Genomic DNA, 14,494 nt, shown 5'->3' with positions numbered 1-14,494 from the left:
GGAGGGTTAGGAGAGAGAAAAGAGTAAGAATTTAGAGCATATATTATAGAATATTTCTTGTAGAAATTTGGCAGTGAAATTAAGAAGGGAAATATAGTACCTAGAAAGGATATCAGGGTTAACGTAAGCTTTCTCCTCTTGCCAGATAGGGGAGAGTTATGCTAGTGCAATCAATTAAAGAAGACTACCTCTTTGGCCTTGGAATGACTGTACCTCTGATTTTTCTATAAAAATTTAGAACTTACCATCAACTTCCACTTTGTCCAAATAAAAATCATCCAGTGAATAAACTCAAGTTCTGAAATTCAGATTGCTGACTTACCATGTTTACCCAAGCAACTAGTTGATGTTACCACCTTCCCAAATCACACTCATGAACCACTATGACTTGGGTATGTTGTCACATGATGACAGCCAGCAAAGTAGCCTATACTAATTTATAAATCTACCTACAGATTTGTAACTGGACCATATCTTCCTCCCATTAATTCATTGACATTCTTCCTTTGTTTGGGAGCTCCACTAGCATTTCAAGCAATCCTACCAAAATTAATATACCTGATTTTCTCTCCATGTGCTTTTTCCTACTTGTCTTTTCTTTTAGGTTCTAATCATAGGCTTTTAAATGCTTTTCTCTCCTTTTCCATGCATATTCAAACCACTTGGTGCTATTTCTCCATTTTATTGTCACAAACTATTATTTCCCTTCCCTTCAAAATATAATCTAAATCCTTTAAGTAACACAAGGAAGATTAAATATAATATAATAGGGGCATGTCAGTGGCACAGTTGGTGAGTATCTGACTCTTTTTCTTTTTAAGATTTTATTTATTTATCCATGATAGACACACAGAAAGAGGCAGAGACCTAGGCAGAGGGAGAAGCAGGCTCCCTGCAGGGAGGATGCAGGACTCCAGGATCATGACCTGAGCTGAAGGCAGACGCTCAACCACTGAGCTACCCAGGCGTCCCAAGTATCTGACTCTTGGTTTCGGCTCAGGTTGTGATCTCAGAATGGTGGGATCGAGCCCTAAGTCAGGCTCCATGTGCAGTGCGGAGTCTGCTTAAGACTCTTCCTTTCTCTCTGTCCTTCCCTGCTGCATGTGCTCTCTCTCATATAAGCAAATATTTTTAAAAATTAATATGGTGCAACATCACTCTAATTAAGAGCTAACAAAGTAGAAAATTAATCACAAACCCTCCTGGGAGAATTTCTTACCTTTTATCAATTTTATCTTGAGCCTTAGTTATTTCTGCTTTCATTTCACTTTCTGAGGGCAATGTCTTTAGCCCTAAAGAGGAAAATAAAAATTTTAAGTGTAAAATTACCTCACTGGGAACAAAAATTCTATAATTACTATGCATGGAGAACTCAAAGAAATAGAGGATAATTTTCCATAACCAAGGAGGTTACAATCCACTTGATCACCTTAGCCTATCACCACCACAATATGACATTACTGACAGTAACTTACTCTATTCTACTTTGTCTTTGCAAGATATTTCTCCTATTCTGCCTTCTAACCAATATCTTCCTCCTCCTTAACATCATCTTCCTCATTGGGAAATGAAATAATGGACATGAGGAAATGATAAATCATCCCAAAAGTATGTGAAAAATAAGGAAGTAAAAGGGCAGAGTAGGGGAACCAAATCCACATTTGTACTCTTTGTAACAAAGACGCTTTATACCACAGAGAGAAAGATGGAAAAATAAACTCTTGATCCCATTTTCTACCAAAAGTCCTATAAAGATAAGTGTTTTCCTATTCTGTTTAGATTCTTCACAATTTCAGAGGCAGTCCATTCCATCTTAAAATGGCAATAGCTGACAAAACAAAAACAAAAACAAAAACAAAGTTGGCATGTTTCTTTTTAATGTTAAGCTGATTTTGTGCAACTCTTTAAGTTTCACTCCTTGATTCTGATTCAACCATTTGAAATGATAATGATAAGCAAATAATATTCTTTTGCTATGGGACATTCTTCAAACATTTGAAGGGAATTCTACAATCTTCCCTGAATCTTATCTTCTCTAGGTAAACCTCTCTGGCTCCTTAAGTTGTACTTCAGATTCTTTCATCAATCTTGTCTCTCTCCTTTTCATGCACTCCAGTTTCACTATTAAAATATCTTTGGCAAAAAAAAATTTTAAATAAAAAATAAATAATAAAATTAAATTTAAAAAAATAAATTAAATTAAAAAAATAAAATAAAATAAAAGTCTTTGGTTAAGTGCTGACCAGTTTAGAGAGTAACAATTGTTAAGTTATAGGACATTATAATTATTTAATGATGCTAGATATAATCAAGCCTTGTAGAAACCATATCATTCTCCTGACTCATAATAAGCCTACTATCCCAAACCCCAAAGTTTTTTCTCATGTTCTCCTTGCCAAAACTTAAAGAGGGAAAATAAAAGGGGGAAAAGTAGGAATTTGAGAGGTTGATCTTAAACATTCTGGACTAGTCTCTAACCAGGTCTTAATTTTTGACACATCGAAATCAATGGAGGAATATTTTCTCAGAGATCTTATGTCTGCCTCACCTTAGATTTATTACATAAACACCACCAGGCAAAGCATACCTATTTTGGGACAATTTCCCAGGAGATTCTAATATATGTCTACAGTTATAAGTTATTACTTTACATTCACTCAAAAATAATTTTTGAGTACTAATTTTTTGACAGGTACTGTTACAGTCATACATACTGTTTCAGCTATTTTAAAAGCAAGAACATAATTAAACATACCCACTAGGTAGTTAGGTAGTCAACTTGCATGGTCACCTACCTTTAAATACTTGAGTGACCCAGCGTCCTTGCAGCTCTGAAATAGGCATAATGGCACCCAAAGGCTGGATCAAGCCTATGATTGCAAGAGTTGGCTTTTCCAGGTTAGGAGGGAAGACCTTTTTATAAAGGGATATCTTGTTTTTTACTACTGGGACAGAATCTTTAAGAAAAGGGAAGGCAAAGGTATAGCCTGTGGCAAAGATAACAGCATCAATGTTGTCTTCCCTGGAGCCATCCTCAAATATGGCAGCTGTCTCTGTGAATTCCTTCACATTTCCTTTCACCTTCACCAAGCCAGAAATTATACGATTTGGCAGGTCATCATTCACTGTTGGATGCTGACTCAGAGCTCTGTGAATAAAGACCAGAAGAAGGAGATAGGAGAGAAAGGAAAAATGAGACCAGTAACATGTAAACAAAATTTTACTTTGATGAAGATTCTTTCTCTCTTGGTCTATCCATGAAGTTTGGGAAAGGTCTAGCATATACCAGCTTGGCACAGATCAGGATCTCAGAGCAGAAGTTGGGCCCTGGATGGCATTGAAAGAGAAGACATTGGAGAAGTAAAAGAAGAACGGTCTTATCTGAAGAGTATATATATGGTTTCTCAAGGAATAGTAGTAATATTCTCAGTTATATAAGGCCACAGGCCTATAGTTTCTATCCACATATCAGTAAGTCTGGAAAACTGAACTATCTGTACTCTGTTGAGTCTCATTTCTAGTTTCAAAGACCCAAGGGCTAGAATTAGACCATCATTTTCCAAACTGTATAATAAATTACATGTATATAGTAATTTATAGTTATAAATTGATTCTATATACATTCATTTGAGTCTCACACAAAACCAAAAAAGGAGGCAGAACAGGTGTCATTATCTAGGTTTAGAGGTGAGGAAATTGAGGCCTAAAGAAGTTAAGTGGCTTGCCCAAGGTTACACAGACTAGGATTTTAGAATTTACATGAAAATGGTTTTCTATGAATTTCCTTGGGAGCCACTGAGTCTGTTAAGCAGTATTTTCCAGAAACAGCATAGGATAAGGGTGCTGAAAAAAATAGGATTTCCTTTGTCTTGGGCCTTTCTAAAAATCAGTCTGGGTCCTTGGACCCTTAGTTAACAGGCTCTGAGAATTCTCAGCCCATCATGTTTAGATAGAGCTGGCCTAGCCTCAGGAACATGGCATTACTATCACTGGTTTGTTGCATTTGGTTATGCTTTGACTCTAACCTTTTAGATACAGATTCTGTTCCCATTCTGACCTCATGATTTTATATTTTTCTCCAAACTACTGCTTTTCACAAACCATACCACCATCTACATAGTTGCCCAAGCCACAAAACTGTGAGTCTTAATATCTGGTCGCATGGGCTTTTCCCTTTCTTCACTTAACATCCCCAGAATAGTTTTATCTATTTTCTATCTTATCTAGACTATTAAAATTGTCTTTAGGGCCTGCTGCTCCATCTCCCTCAGTCTGTCTTCTACATCATTTTGGAGTGGTTTTTCCAAAATATATTTATGTTTGTTTATTTTTCAAAAATATATTTATTATTAGTCACTCACTTGCTTGAAATCTTTTAATGGCTCTGGACTGTCTTCATTCCACATATTTTATTTAGCAGAGTATACAAAAGTTTTAATGTACCTGTCCAGTGAGGCTAGAGATGTACTCAATCACTCTTTCATCTTTGTTGTTTTATTATAGTCCAGCCAAACCAGACTACATTAAGGCCCAGAGAAAAATGTATTTTTCATATTCTAAGACCTTGTACTTATAACTAGAATGCTACTTCCTTACCCTATTTACTTGACTAGCTCCTATTATTCCAGCCTTAATTAATTTTGTAATCACCAATGTTATAAATGTATAAATGCTCATTTCCATAAATGGGTGAAATAAATGAGTGAAAGATTGTTGAGGAGCATAGTCTCAAAGTATCACCCCACTGATCAAAGGAAAAAAGTCTTTGCAAAGGAGAAACCTAGGGGCACTTGGGTGGCTCAGTGATTGAGCATCTGCCTTTGGCTCAAGTCATGGTTCTGGGGTCCTGGGATCCTGCAGGGAGCCTGCTTCTCCTTCTGCCTATGTCTCTGCCTCTCTCTGCATATCTCTCATGAATAAATAAATAAAATCTAAAAAAAAAAAAAAAAAAAAGGAGAAACCTGGTAGGTGCCACCTTAATCAGGTGATCAAATTTAATATCATTAATGCTGATAAACTGATATCATATGAATGCTGGCATGATCCACAAAGAAGGCACAATGTAGCCTATGAGAATTTGTGCCAGAATGTTTAACCTGAATACAGTAAAGGTACAACAACTATGCAAGTCCAAGCTTAGAGCTTTTCTATAAAACAATTGGCTCAATTCTTCTTAAAAAAGTGTATGTCAAAAAATGGTGTCTTTCAGAAGAAGAGAGATTAAAGAGACATGACCATTAAATGCCATGGGATAATACCTAAAAGGATTCCAGATTTAAAAATAAAAGAGCTGTACATGATACTTTTGGGACAATTTAGGAAATTTGAATACGTGAATTATTAGATAATAGTATTTTATCAATGCTGAATTTCCTGTGTGGTCACTATGTTATGTTTATGTGGGGGAATGCCCTACTTCTTAAGCAATATATGTTGAAGAATGTAGGGTAAAGTGTCTAAGTAACTGTGACTTACTCTCAAATGGTTCAGGAAAAAATATGTATGTATGCATCTGTGGATCGATGGATGCTGAATATACAGGGATTTATCTATCTTCAGAGAGAGGGAGAAAGAGAAAACAAACATAGCAAACTATTGATAGGTGAATCTAAGTAAAAGGTATATAGGCACTCTGTACTTACTGTTTTGTAGTAAGTAAATCTAAACATTTAAAAAAAAAGTTGGGAAAAAGCATTTAAAATCAGCCTCTAGAAATACTTTCACAGTCTACCTCCTTGACTATGTGAGGACTGCCACTTCATACCCCCATAGCACTCCATGTATTTATCATATTCTATTGCCTGTCTTCTCCTTAGAGTATTTAAGGTAAGATCCATTTCTCGAGTCTGACATTTATTTCTTGTGTGACAAATTAATTTTTCTGTCAGTTTTTATATCTGCAAAATGAAGATTAAAAAATAGTACTAACCTTAGAGTTGTTGTGAGGACTAAATGAGTTCATATATGTAACTCATTTACCCATGTGCTTATATTAAGTACTCAGAAAAGTAAGGTGTTATTATTTGTATTAGTATTACTATTAGGTCTTTAGTCTCTATTCTCATGCATAGAATGAGAATTATACTTGGCTCATAACAGGTGCTCACTGTCTGTTGGATGAATGAAAGAATGAATGATACACAGCCATCATCTACCATTTTGTTGTTGTTACTGGGTATCATGTAAAAAGAGCTTGTATCTGAGACAATGATAAAATGAATGATGCCAAGGAGAATCATAGGTTGAAGATTACAGATCAGTAGATCTTGGACTTCTAATGGGGCAAGGTAGAAATCTGATCTCAGATCTGCGGATTTTCTTAATGTATGGATAGAAGTAGCTATACTGTTAGCCTGTGTGAACAGTCCTTATTCTTGTGCCTTGGCTATCACTGCCCTGCTACCATCGTGGCAACATACCTGTGTTTAGGCTTTAGACCAAACATTTCATGGTCGAACCTTTGGTTCATCTTTTTCTCCAAAAAATTGTTTATTAGTGATTGACCACAAATCTTCGAAAGAAAATAATTAAATCGAGAAGAGAATAACACATCAAAAGGATATCCATAGTCTGCTACACGATTGAGGATCCAGGCCCCTCTCCTGGTGCTGAGGAAAACCTGGGGCATGGGAAAAAAATTATTTGCTTTTGCCATCCTCTGCTCATAATCCTTTAATAGCACCTCACTCCCTTCAAGATTAAGTTCAAACTCCGTTCTTTTTAGTCCCTGCACAATCTTTTTTTAATTTCTTGCAATTTTCCTTCTGAAACACTAAGTATACAATTAAATTAGTACATTCACTAACCAAGAATCTTTCTCTGAACCACCACTGCATTTGTTTAATGTCATTATGCCTCCTTGAAAAGTCACCTAATCTCTTAATTCTCCAAAGCCTTTTTAAGATCAGATCAAGTGTGCCTCCTCCCTAAGACACCACTGACTGTTTTACATGACAATTTTCTCTCCATCCTCTGAGCTTCTCTAGCATTTACCACTTGTCCAACTTATTTTTTTTTGTCCAACTTATTTAAAATCAAGAAGCAGTAGAGTGAAAAGCAACTGGACATCATTTAATCTAAAACCCTTACAGTCTTTTTTGCTTTTGACATTATTTGCATTACCTAAAAAAACCCACTATTTATCATTTATATTGCTATTAAACTTTTTACACTCTTATTTCTGTCCTGCAAATGTGCTTCCTCCAGGGTGGGAGGTACAGCATACATGTCTTTTAGTCTCCCCAACACATCATCATCATTACTTCCATTGATTGAGAATTGTGGCCTGCAAGTCACTATGCCAGGTCCTTTATCTATATTCTTATTTAATCAATGTAACAACCTCTTAAAGTAGATATTATTATCCTCATTTAACAATGAGCGGCATGAAGACGATGAATAACTTGCCTGAGATCATACAGTTAGTATGTGGCAGAGTTGAATTTCCAACCCAGGTCTGACAACCCCAAAGCTTGTGCTTGAAGAAATGTTTCATTGATTATTTAATGGAAAAACTGCAGATCACTAGTAAAACAACAGGAAACCGATCAGTCTTTATGTGTCCTCTGCTGGCTAAAGTCCACGTTCAGAGCTGATAAAGTTTTGACATTCAACTACCTGGTGAAAGTGTCCTTTCCATTCAAAACTCTCAGGATACAGTTTCCAGGATTGTAAGGTATAACACCTGCTTTATAGTCTTTTGCGTAAGCTCTCATATAAAAAAGTGATCAGTCTACAGAGGGATAATAATGTACTTCATTCATACATTCTCACTGAGGGTAACCGTATATACTTTGATGATTAAGCTGTTTTACATGTCACAGTTGAAAGAGCATGCATGGTCTCAGGAACACACAGCTTTGTGTGCAGTCTGTATAACTTCTGTTATATAAATATGTGAATAATATAAATGCTCAGAGTCTCAATTAAAAGATTCCCTATGTATAAAGTAGTGACAATAATACATCACAAGGCTGTTGTGAGAATTAAATAGTGTTTTTGCAAAGGGTGGAACATATAGTAAACATTCAATAAATGCTTAATGGCTATCATCATACTTCTCAATTCAGTTTTCCATCTGTACCTAATTTTAAGCAAACACTGTATTTACAAATGCAGATTTATAGGAAAAAAATGTAAGATTGTTTTGTAAGAAACGTATGTCTTCTAGAACTTTACAAAAGCATTATACCACAAAACTTATTATACCAAAACTTCCCTGATATGCTGAAACTTTTAGGTCCATTAAAATTTTTTTGATCTACAAACAACTTCTAATAAATACAATTTAATATATAAAGCAAAAAGTTAGAACCTGGCAATTGTGTTTCTTTGGCTTGCATTAGTGGTGTGCTGGTGTTGCCCCTGCCATGCAGACATGGTTGTGCTGTGTGTTGTCCCCAGGCTTTCTCAGACACAGCCACATATCTCTACCTACTCTGGATGCTTTGTTCTTTCTTTTTTTTAAGATTTTATTTATTTATTCATAAAGACACACAGAGAGAGGCAGAGACACAGGCAGAGGGAGAAGCAGGCTCCATGCAGAGAGCCTGACGTGGGACTCGATCCAGGGTCTCCAGGATCACGCCCTGGGCTGTAGGCAGCACTAAACTGCTGCGCCACCCACCGGGTCTGCCCTGGATGCTTTGTTCTTTAGCAATCTAGAGTTCTCCCTGCATGGAAGGCTCAGCTTCCTTATAACTGACCATTCGATAAGCCAGTGATATTAATGTTAAAGATATTAAGGTGATATTAAAGCCAGTGACTCATGCTTTGGGTCACCATAAACATACCTTGCACACTCTTTTATCATAACACCCATACAAATTTTTACCCTTTTTTGTTTATATACCTATTTTCTGATAAAACTTGTTGAATTAATTTATGAAGTAATATATGAAATTACTTTTGTAGCTACAGATGGGGACAATACTGAGAAGAAGTGCTATTGAATGGAGTTTCTGGGTAAATCATTTAACAAAGTTGTGGCATTAAACTCCCATTTAAAAACATTTAAAACATATTTGCGAAGGAACACAGCTTAATTAAAGTTGCTGGAAAACGACCAGACACTTACCTATTGCCAATAAAGTTATTCAGTAAAGACATGAATAACAAGATATAACAATGACATGTCTTTTTCTGGGAATTTATAATGAAGACATTTTCTTCCCAGTTCAAAATCTATGATGCAAGAAAACAAAACAAAACAAAAAACCTCTAGGACATAGAAATTGCTTAAGTATGAATGTCATTCTGTTACCTAACTGTATGTAAAGGCTGGGGTGAACTCCTTGCACATGTGCATGCTACAGCATGGATGCTTTTCATACGTATATCCATGTTCTTTGGAAAGATTAGACTGTTTCCATTTTCAATTGGGGAGTGAAAAGGAAAATCCTATGAGTGCAAAGTCTTCCACTAAACCAGTGTGCTTTCCTTCACATAAGAGTGTGGCACTTCTGGTGGCCTAAACAGGAGCATTCTGAATGCTGCGTTCAACCAAGCAACTGCTTGGTCTTCAAAGTCAGAGGCATACTCAGAAGAGACAGCTGATTGGGATCCGTGGGATTATTTAGTGTGAGGTCAACTGAATGATGGGAATCTAACAGGGAACACTGGCTCCGTCATATCATCATCATAATGTTGCCAACTGAAGCAACAGAGCCAAGCCCTGTTTGCCATTAGCACTGATGGACTACGTGTGGAGGTATCCGTACTCTATGGTGGGTCCACATACAGCTTCCTTGGTGAAGCAAAGTAAATAATTAACTGATTCAAACCTGCTTGGCTGTGTGGCAAATTTCCACAGCCAGATCCCCTCCAGAATTCCCAATGCCAATTATAATGACTCTCTTTCCAGCAAAAATCTCTGGATTCTTATAGTCTCGGCTATGGAAGTACTGTCCTTTGAATTTCTCAATTCCTGAAAGAGAAGGGAAAATAATTATTGGACAAGGTTTGTCTGCTCTCATTTGTCAAACCATTCATTTTGCTGGCATTGTGTAGAGTTTAAGCACACATCTCCAGATAGTCTCCCTTTACTCAACTGCACACTTGCCTTTCTGAATACTTTTGCCTATTTTCTTTTCTCACAGTCTCAGAGCAGAACCTTGTGACTTTCTTATCATGAATAGCCTGCTTACCTCAGGATCTGTTTGTATTTTGGACTTGTAGACTCTCAAATCCACACTGCTGCAGAAAATATACTTTATCTTTTGTTTTTTCATCCTTAAATACCTACTCCCATTTCAATTGGAGTATATATGTTTTCATATACTCTAGAGTATACAGAGTGCTTTTTTTCAAAATGAAAATCTAGGTCAAAGACTATAATTAAATTCTTTATGTTTTCATTTCTTCCTTAGAAACTCAATCTTTGTTTCCTTGATTGCTGAAAAAGTCCTTATTCAACCTAATATGGATCAATTCCATGTTTTCTTTTGATCTTAGAAAAACTAAGGTTGTTTTGAAACCAAAGATAGAGCCCTCTAATTGTTCTCTGGTCTCCAAAATGAATGTTATTTCTATTTCCCAAATGGCAGTAATCAAAGTTATCCCAACATCTTTCAGAGGAACATGTAGAATTAGGATTAGCCTTATCTGTAGGTAGGAATCACTCAAGCCACAATCCTCCCATTCCTCAGAGATCAGGTCACAGGCATGGTTCAAGGGTCTCCTTCCTTGTAGGCTACTCACCAGGAAAGCTTTCCAAGGGTAAGTGAGCATTGGTGTGATGGCCAGTGCAAACCATGACTCCATCAAAAACATGTACCTCCTTTTTCCCTTCAGATTCTGTAACTACCTCCCATTGGCCTGACGTGGAGAAATCAGGCTGCTTCTTCACACTGCACACAGTGGTCTGAAAAGAAAAGTGATAGCTATAGGAGACTAACCACAGCCAATACAGTGGACATCTTCCTTGACATAACTCTCTTTGCAGAGTGTTACACAAGGCTGATATCACATAATAGAGCCCATGTAGGGATATTTGATTTTCATATTCCACACATAAGAACTTTTTGGTCTGGGCTGTGGTCAGAGTGAGAAAACTCCCATGAAGTAGGTTAAATAAAATAGTTGGCAGGTTAACATTGCACTCTCCTCTGCTTTTACAAGTGTGCAAACTACTAGTTCTCTTAGACCATGCCCTAAGATGTCATGTGACACTTGAACAGAAAGAACTTGGACTTCTGTGCTTCTAAGACCTTCCATGCACTAAATGCCTATTCCTCTCCTGACCCCTGGACATCTTCTTACCTCAAGTTCTGTTTTCACTGTCTAGTCTTAAACTTGTGACTGAGTCATAGGACTCTTTCTCTTAGAGTATAGAAACATCCCAGTGGCTCATATTTTATGAAAATGAACCTCTCTTTGGCTCCCTTAATGCCCATTTTACAAGTAATTATAAAGAAAGAGGCTGCAAGATAGGATAGTCAGTGGTATAATTTTTAGGTTTTAAAAAATGCATTATTCTGTCCAGCCTAAGGAAACATTAGGAATATGTTCCTATGTAGTTCTAGGGTCTCTGGCTATAATGTCTTGGTGGACTCGGAGATACCACTTCTGTATACCCTAGTCATCCTGCAGTATTTACAGTTCTTCTCCATAATATTCTTGCTTTTACGCAGGTTCATGTCTCTGTGTGGATCATCCTTTTATTCCTTCTTCATTTGGCAGATTCCTACTTACCTTTCAACATTTAGCTTATGTATTATCTCTTCTAAGAAAACTTCCCTTGGGCCTATTGTCTCATGCCCTGATGAGTTAAGCACCCTTCCTCTGAGCTAACAATATATAAATCACTGGGCATTTATTACCCTGTGACTCTTTACTTTTTTTGGTTAAATTTATGCAAAATTTTTTATTTTTATATCTCCTAACCATGCTATGAAGTTGGCTTTTTTTGTTTTTATATCTCCATTGACTAGTGTGGTAACAAACTTGTTAAATGTGTTTAAACAAGTAAAAGGAAGTCACTGAGCTATAAATTACTTACTGTGGAAGTTGTTACTGGATATTACCAATTTATTATCATTGTTAAATAGAAAAAACCATGATTTAGCAGAATGATCAGAAGGTAGAAGGTATGGTATATTTGAAAATTGCTAAGAAATCCTAATAGTTCTCATCACAAGGGGAAAAAAAGGGTAGAATATTTAGGCTTTTTTGCCAGCTGTCATAAATATCTGTTCTTCTATGGCCATGGTTAAAGATGATGGAAAATTATGGAAGACTTAACAACATAAAGAAAGCATTGGGGATCCCTGGGTGGCGCAGCGGTTTGGCGCCTTCCTTTGGCCCAGGGCGTGATCCCGGAGACCCGGGATCGAATCCCACGTCGGGCTCCCGGTGCATGGAGCCTGCTTCTCCCTCTGCCTGTGTCTCTGCCTCTCTCTCTCTCTCTCTGTGTGACTATCATAAATAAATCAAAAGGAGAATTTAAAAAAAAAAAAAAAGAAAGCATTGGAGTGATCTAATATAATCATCTTGTTTTACAAACAAGAAAACAAGAGTCATCAAAGTTGAGGAATTTACTTGTCTGAAATCACAAGTTGATTAGTCGTAGAGCAAAGACTAGAACTCAAGTTTTTGTTCCCCAATTCAATGTTCTTCCCCCTACACAAGACTTAACTTCTTGGCTTCCTCAATAACTACCCAATAACTACCTCACTGGGTTATTATCACATAAAAATAATGCATTGGCAAGTACTTCAAAAAGCATAAAAAGGCTAAGCAGTAGCAGACAAGTTGTGGTGGATTCAGAAGTTTTAAGTTCCCATACCCCAAATGAATGAGAACATAAAATAGTGAAGGGGAATAAAGAGGAAAGGAGAAAAAAAATGAGTGGGAAATATCAGAGAGGGAGACAGAACATGAGAGGCTCCTAACTCTGGGAAACGAACAAGGGGTGGTGGAAAGGGAGGTGGGCGGGGGGTGCCTGTGACTGGGTGATGGGCACTGAGGGGGGCACTTGATGGGATGAGCACTGGGTGTTATGCTATATGTTGGCAAATTGAACTCCAATAAAAATAAAAAATAAAAAGTTCCCATACCTATCAATTACCCTCTCTAACTGGGAAAACACTTCCCCTCATTTATTTTATTGCAATCGAATAGTATAGTATAGTATAAAGTGAAGGAATGAAAATATTCTGGCGGTTGGCTTCTAGGATCTGTAGCTAAAATATAGAAAATGGATGCCTGGGTGGCTCAGCGGTTGGGCGCCTGCCTTCGGTTCAGGTCTGATCCCACGATGTGGGATCAAGTCCCACATCAGACTCCCTGCAAGGAGCCTGCTACTCCCTCTGCCTCTCTCTCTCAGTCTGTGTCTATCATGAATAAACAGATAAATCTTAAAAAAAAAAAAAGGAAAGAAAAGAAAATGGACCTTTCCATGAATATATTTCAGGCACACAGAAGATAAAAAAATGGAGTCTTTGTCTGGATAGGATAGATACATGGGCATATTAAATCACTCTTTACATGTAAGCCCCGATCAATGAAGCCATATTATTCATTTATTTGACAAACAACTTTGAACACACACACCCACAATATTCCCTACCTTCAATTGAATATACTTTAGAAGATCAAATTCTTTCACATACATCCTAAAATATTCAAGGACCTGGGAGTTATGCATGAAGTTGGGATAATGATCTGGGATGGGATAGTCACTGAAGCACATCATCTCCTTAGATGTGTTGATGATCACTGATTTGTAAATACTGGCCCTTCCTTCTTCAGGATTTTCCTGCATTAAATAAGAAGCATACATAGCAACCTGAGAATTAACTTCACAGTTTATAAACAGTCAATAAACATTTGAAAAACTTTTCTGAAAGAAATACCAATTTAAAAAAGTTATACACACACACACACATCCCTCCACATCTCCCAATATTTGTGCCCTTGTGTAATCTCTTCCCCCTTGAATCTGAGTTGTCTTTGTGACTTGGTTTTGACCAACAGCATGTAGTTGGAATGATACCAAATAGCTTTCAAGAGAGTCCTAAGTAGTCTTATGGCTTCTGCCCTCTGTCTCTTAGGTTGATCTGGTAGAAATCAGCAGCTATGTAAGAAGTCCAACCACCTTAAGCTACCATTCTGTAAGCCCAAGTCAGACAAATGAAGAGCATGTTTGAGATACAGAGATGTGCAGCCAGCCCCCAGAAATTCCATTTATCCCAGCTGAAGTTCTAAACATGTGAACAAAGAAACCATAGCAGATGTACAGTCTCAGTAGTCACTTAATTGCAATGACATAAGATTCCAAGTGAGAACTGCTCATCTGAATAATAGTCTTACAAATATTTTATATATTTCAACACCTCGTTGAGTTTCAAGGTTCATCATACACTGGTGAGACTGCTCTCCAGGAAACATTATACTAACTCCTATTCTCTCCAGCATACGTTGCCATGTCACCTCATTTTTACTCATTTAAAAGACTGTTAGTCGGTGTTAGAACAAACAGAAACTTATGAAATGG

The 14,494-nt window shown here is 37.0% G+C and overlaps 1 protein-coding gene and 1 long non-coding RNA gene across 4 annotated transcripts in view; one reads left to right on the top strand and one right to left on the bottom strand.

Moving 5' to 3' along the window:
• The window catches only part of FMO5 (flavin containing dimethylaniline monoxygenase 5), a 32,800-nt gene that overhangs the window by 3,113 nt on the left and 15,193 nt on the right, over positions 1 to 14,494 (bottom strand). For both annotated transcript variants that reach the window (XM_072769493.1, XM_072769494.1), the window contains exons 3-8: positions 13,568 to 13,756; positions 10,699 to 10,861; positions 9,783 to 9,925; positions 6,420 to 6,619; positions 2,796 to 3,148; positions 1,220 to 1,292 (exon numbers count right to left, since the gene is read on the bottom strand). In XM_072769493.1, coding sequence (XP_072625594.1) covers positions 1,220 to 1,292; positions 2,796 to 3,148; positions 6,420 to 6,619; positions 9,783 to 9,925; positions 10,699 to 10,861; positions 13,568 to 13,756 — 1,121 coding nt within the window. The remainder of the gene's footprint in view (positions 1 to 1,219; positions 1,293 to 2,795; positions 3,149 to 6,419; positions 6,620 to 9,782; positions 9,926 to 10,698; positions 10,862 to 13,567; positions 13,757 to 14,494) is intronic.
• Positions 1 to 14,494, top strand: part of LOC140601037 (uncharacterized) — a 63,213-nt gene that overhangs the window by 39,008 nt on the left and 9,711 nt on the right. The gene's annotated exons all lie outside the window — the stretch shown is intronic.

The sequence above is a fragment of the Canis lupus genome, chromosome 12, assembly GCF_048164855.1.
Source record: "Canis lupus baileyi chromosome 12, mCanLup2.hap1, whole genome shotgun sequence".
Lineage (NCBI taxonomy): Eukaryota > Metazoa > Chordata > Mammalia > Carnivora > Canidae > Canis > Canis lupus.
This window is presented reverse-complemented; position numbering and strand designations above follow the sequence as displayed.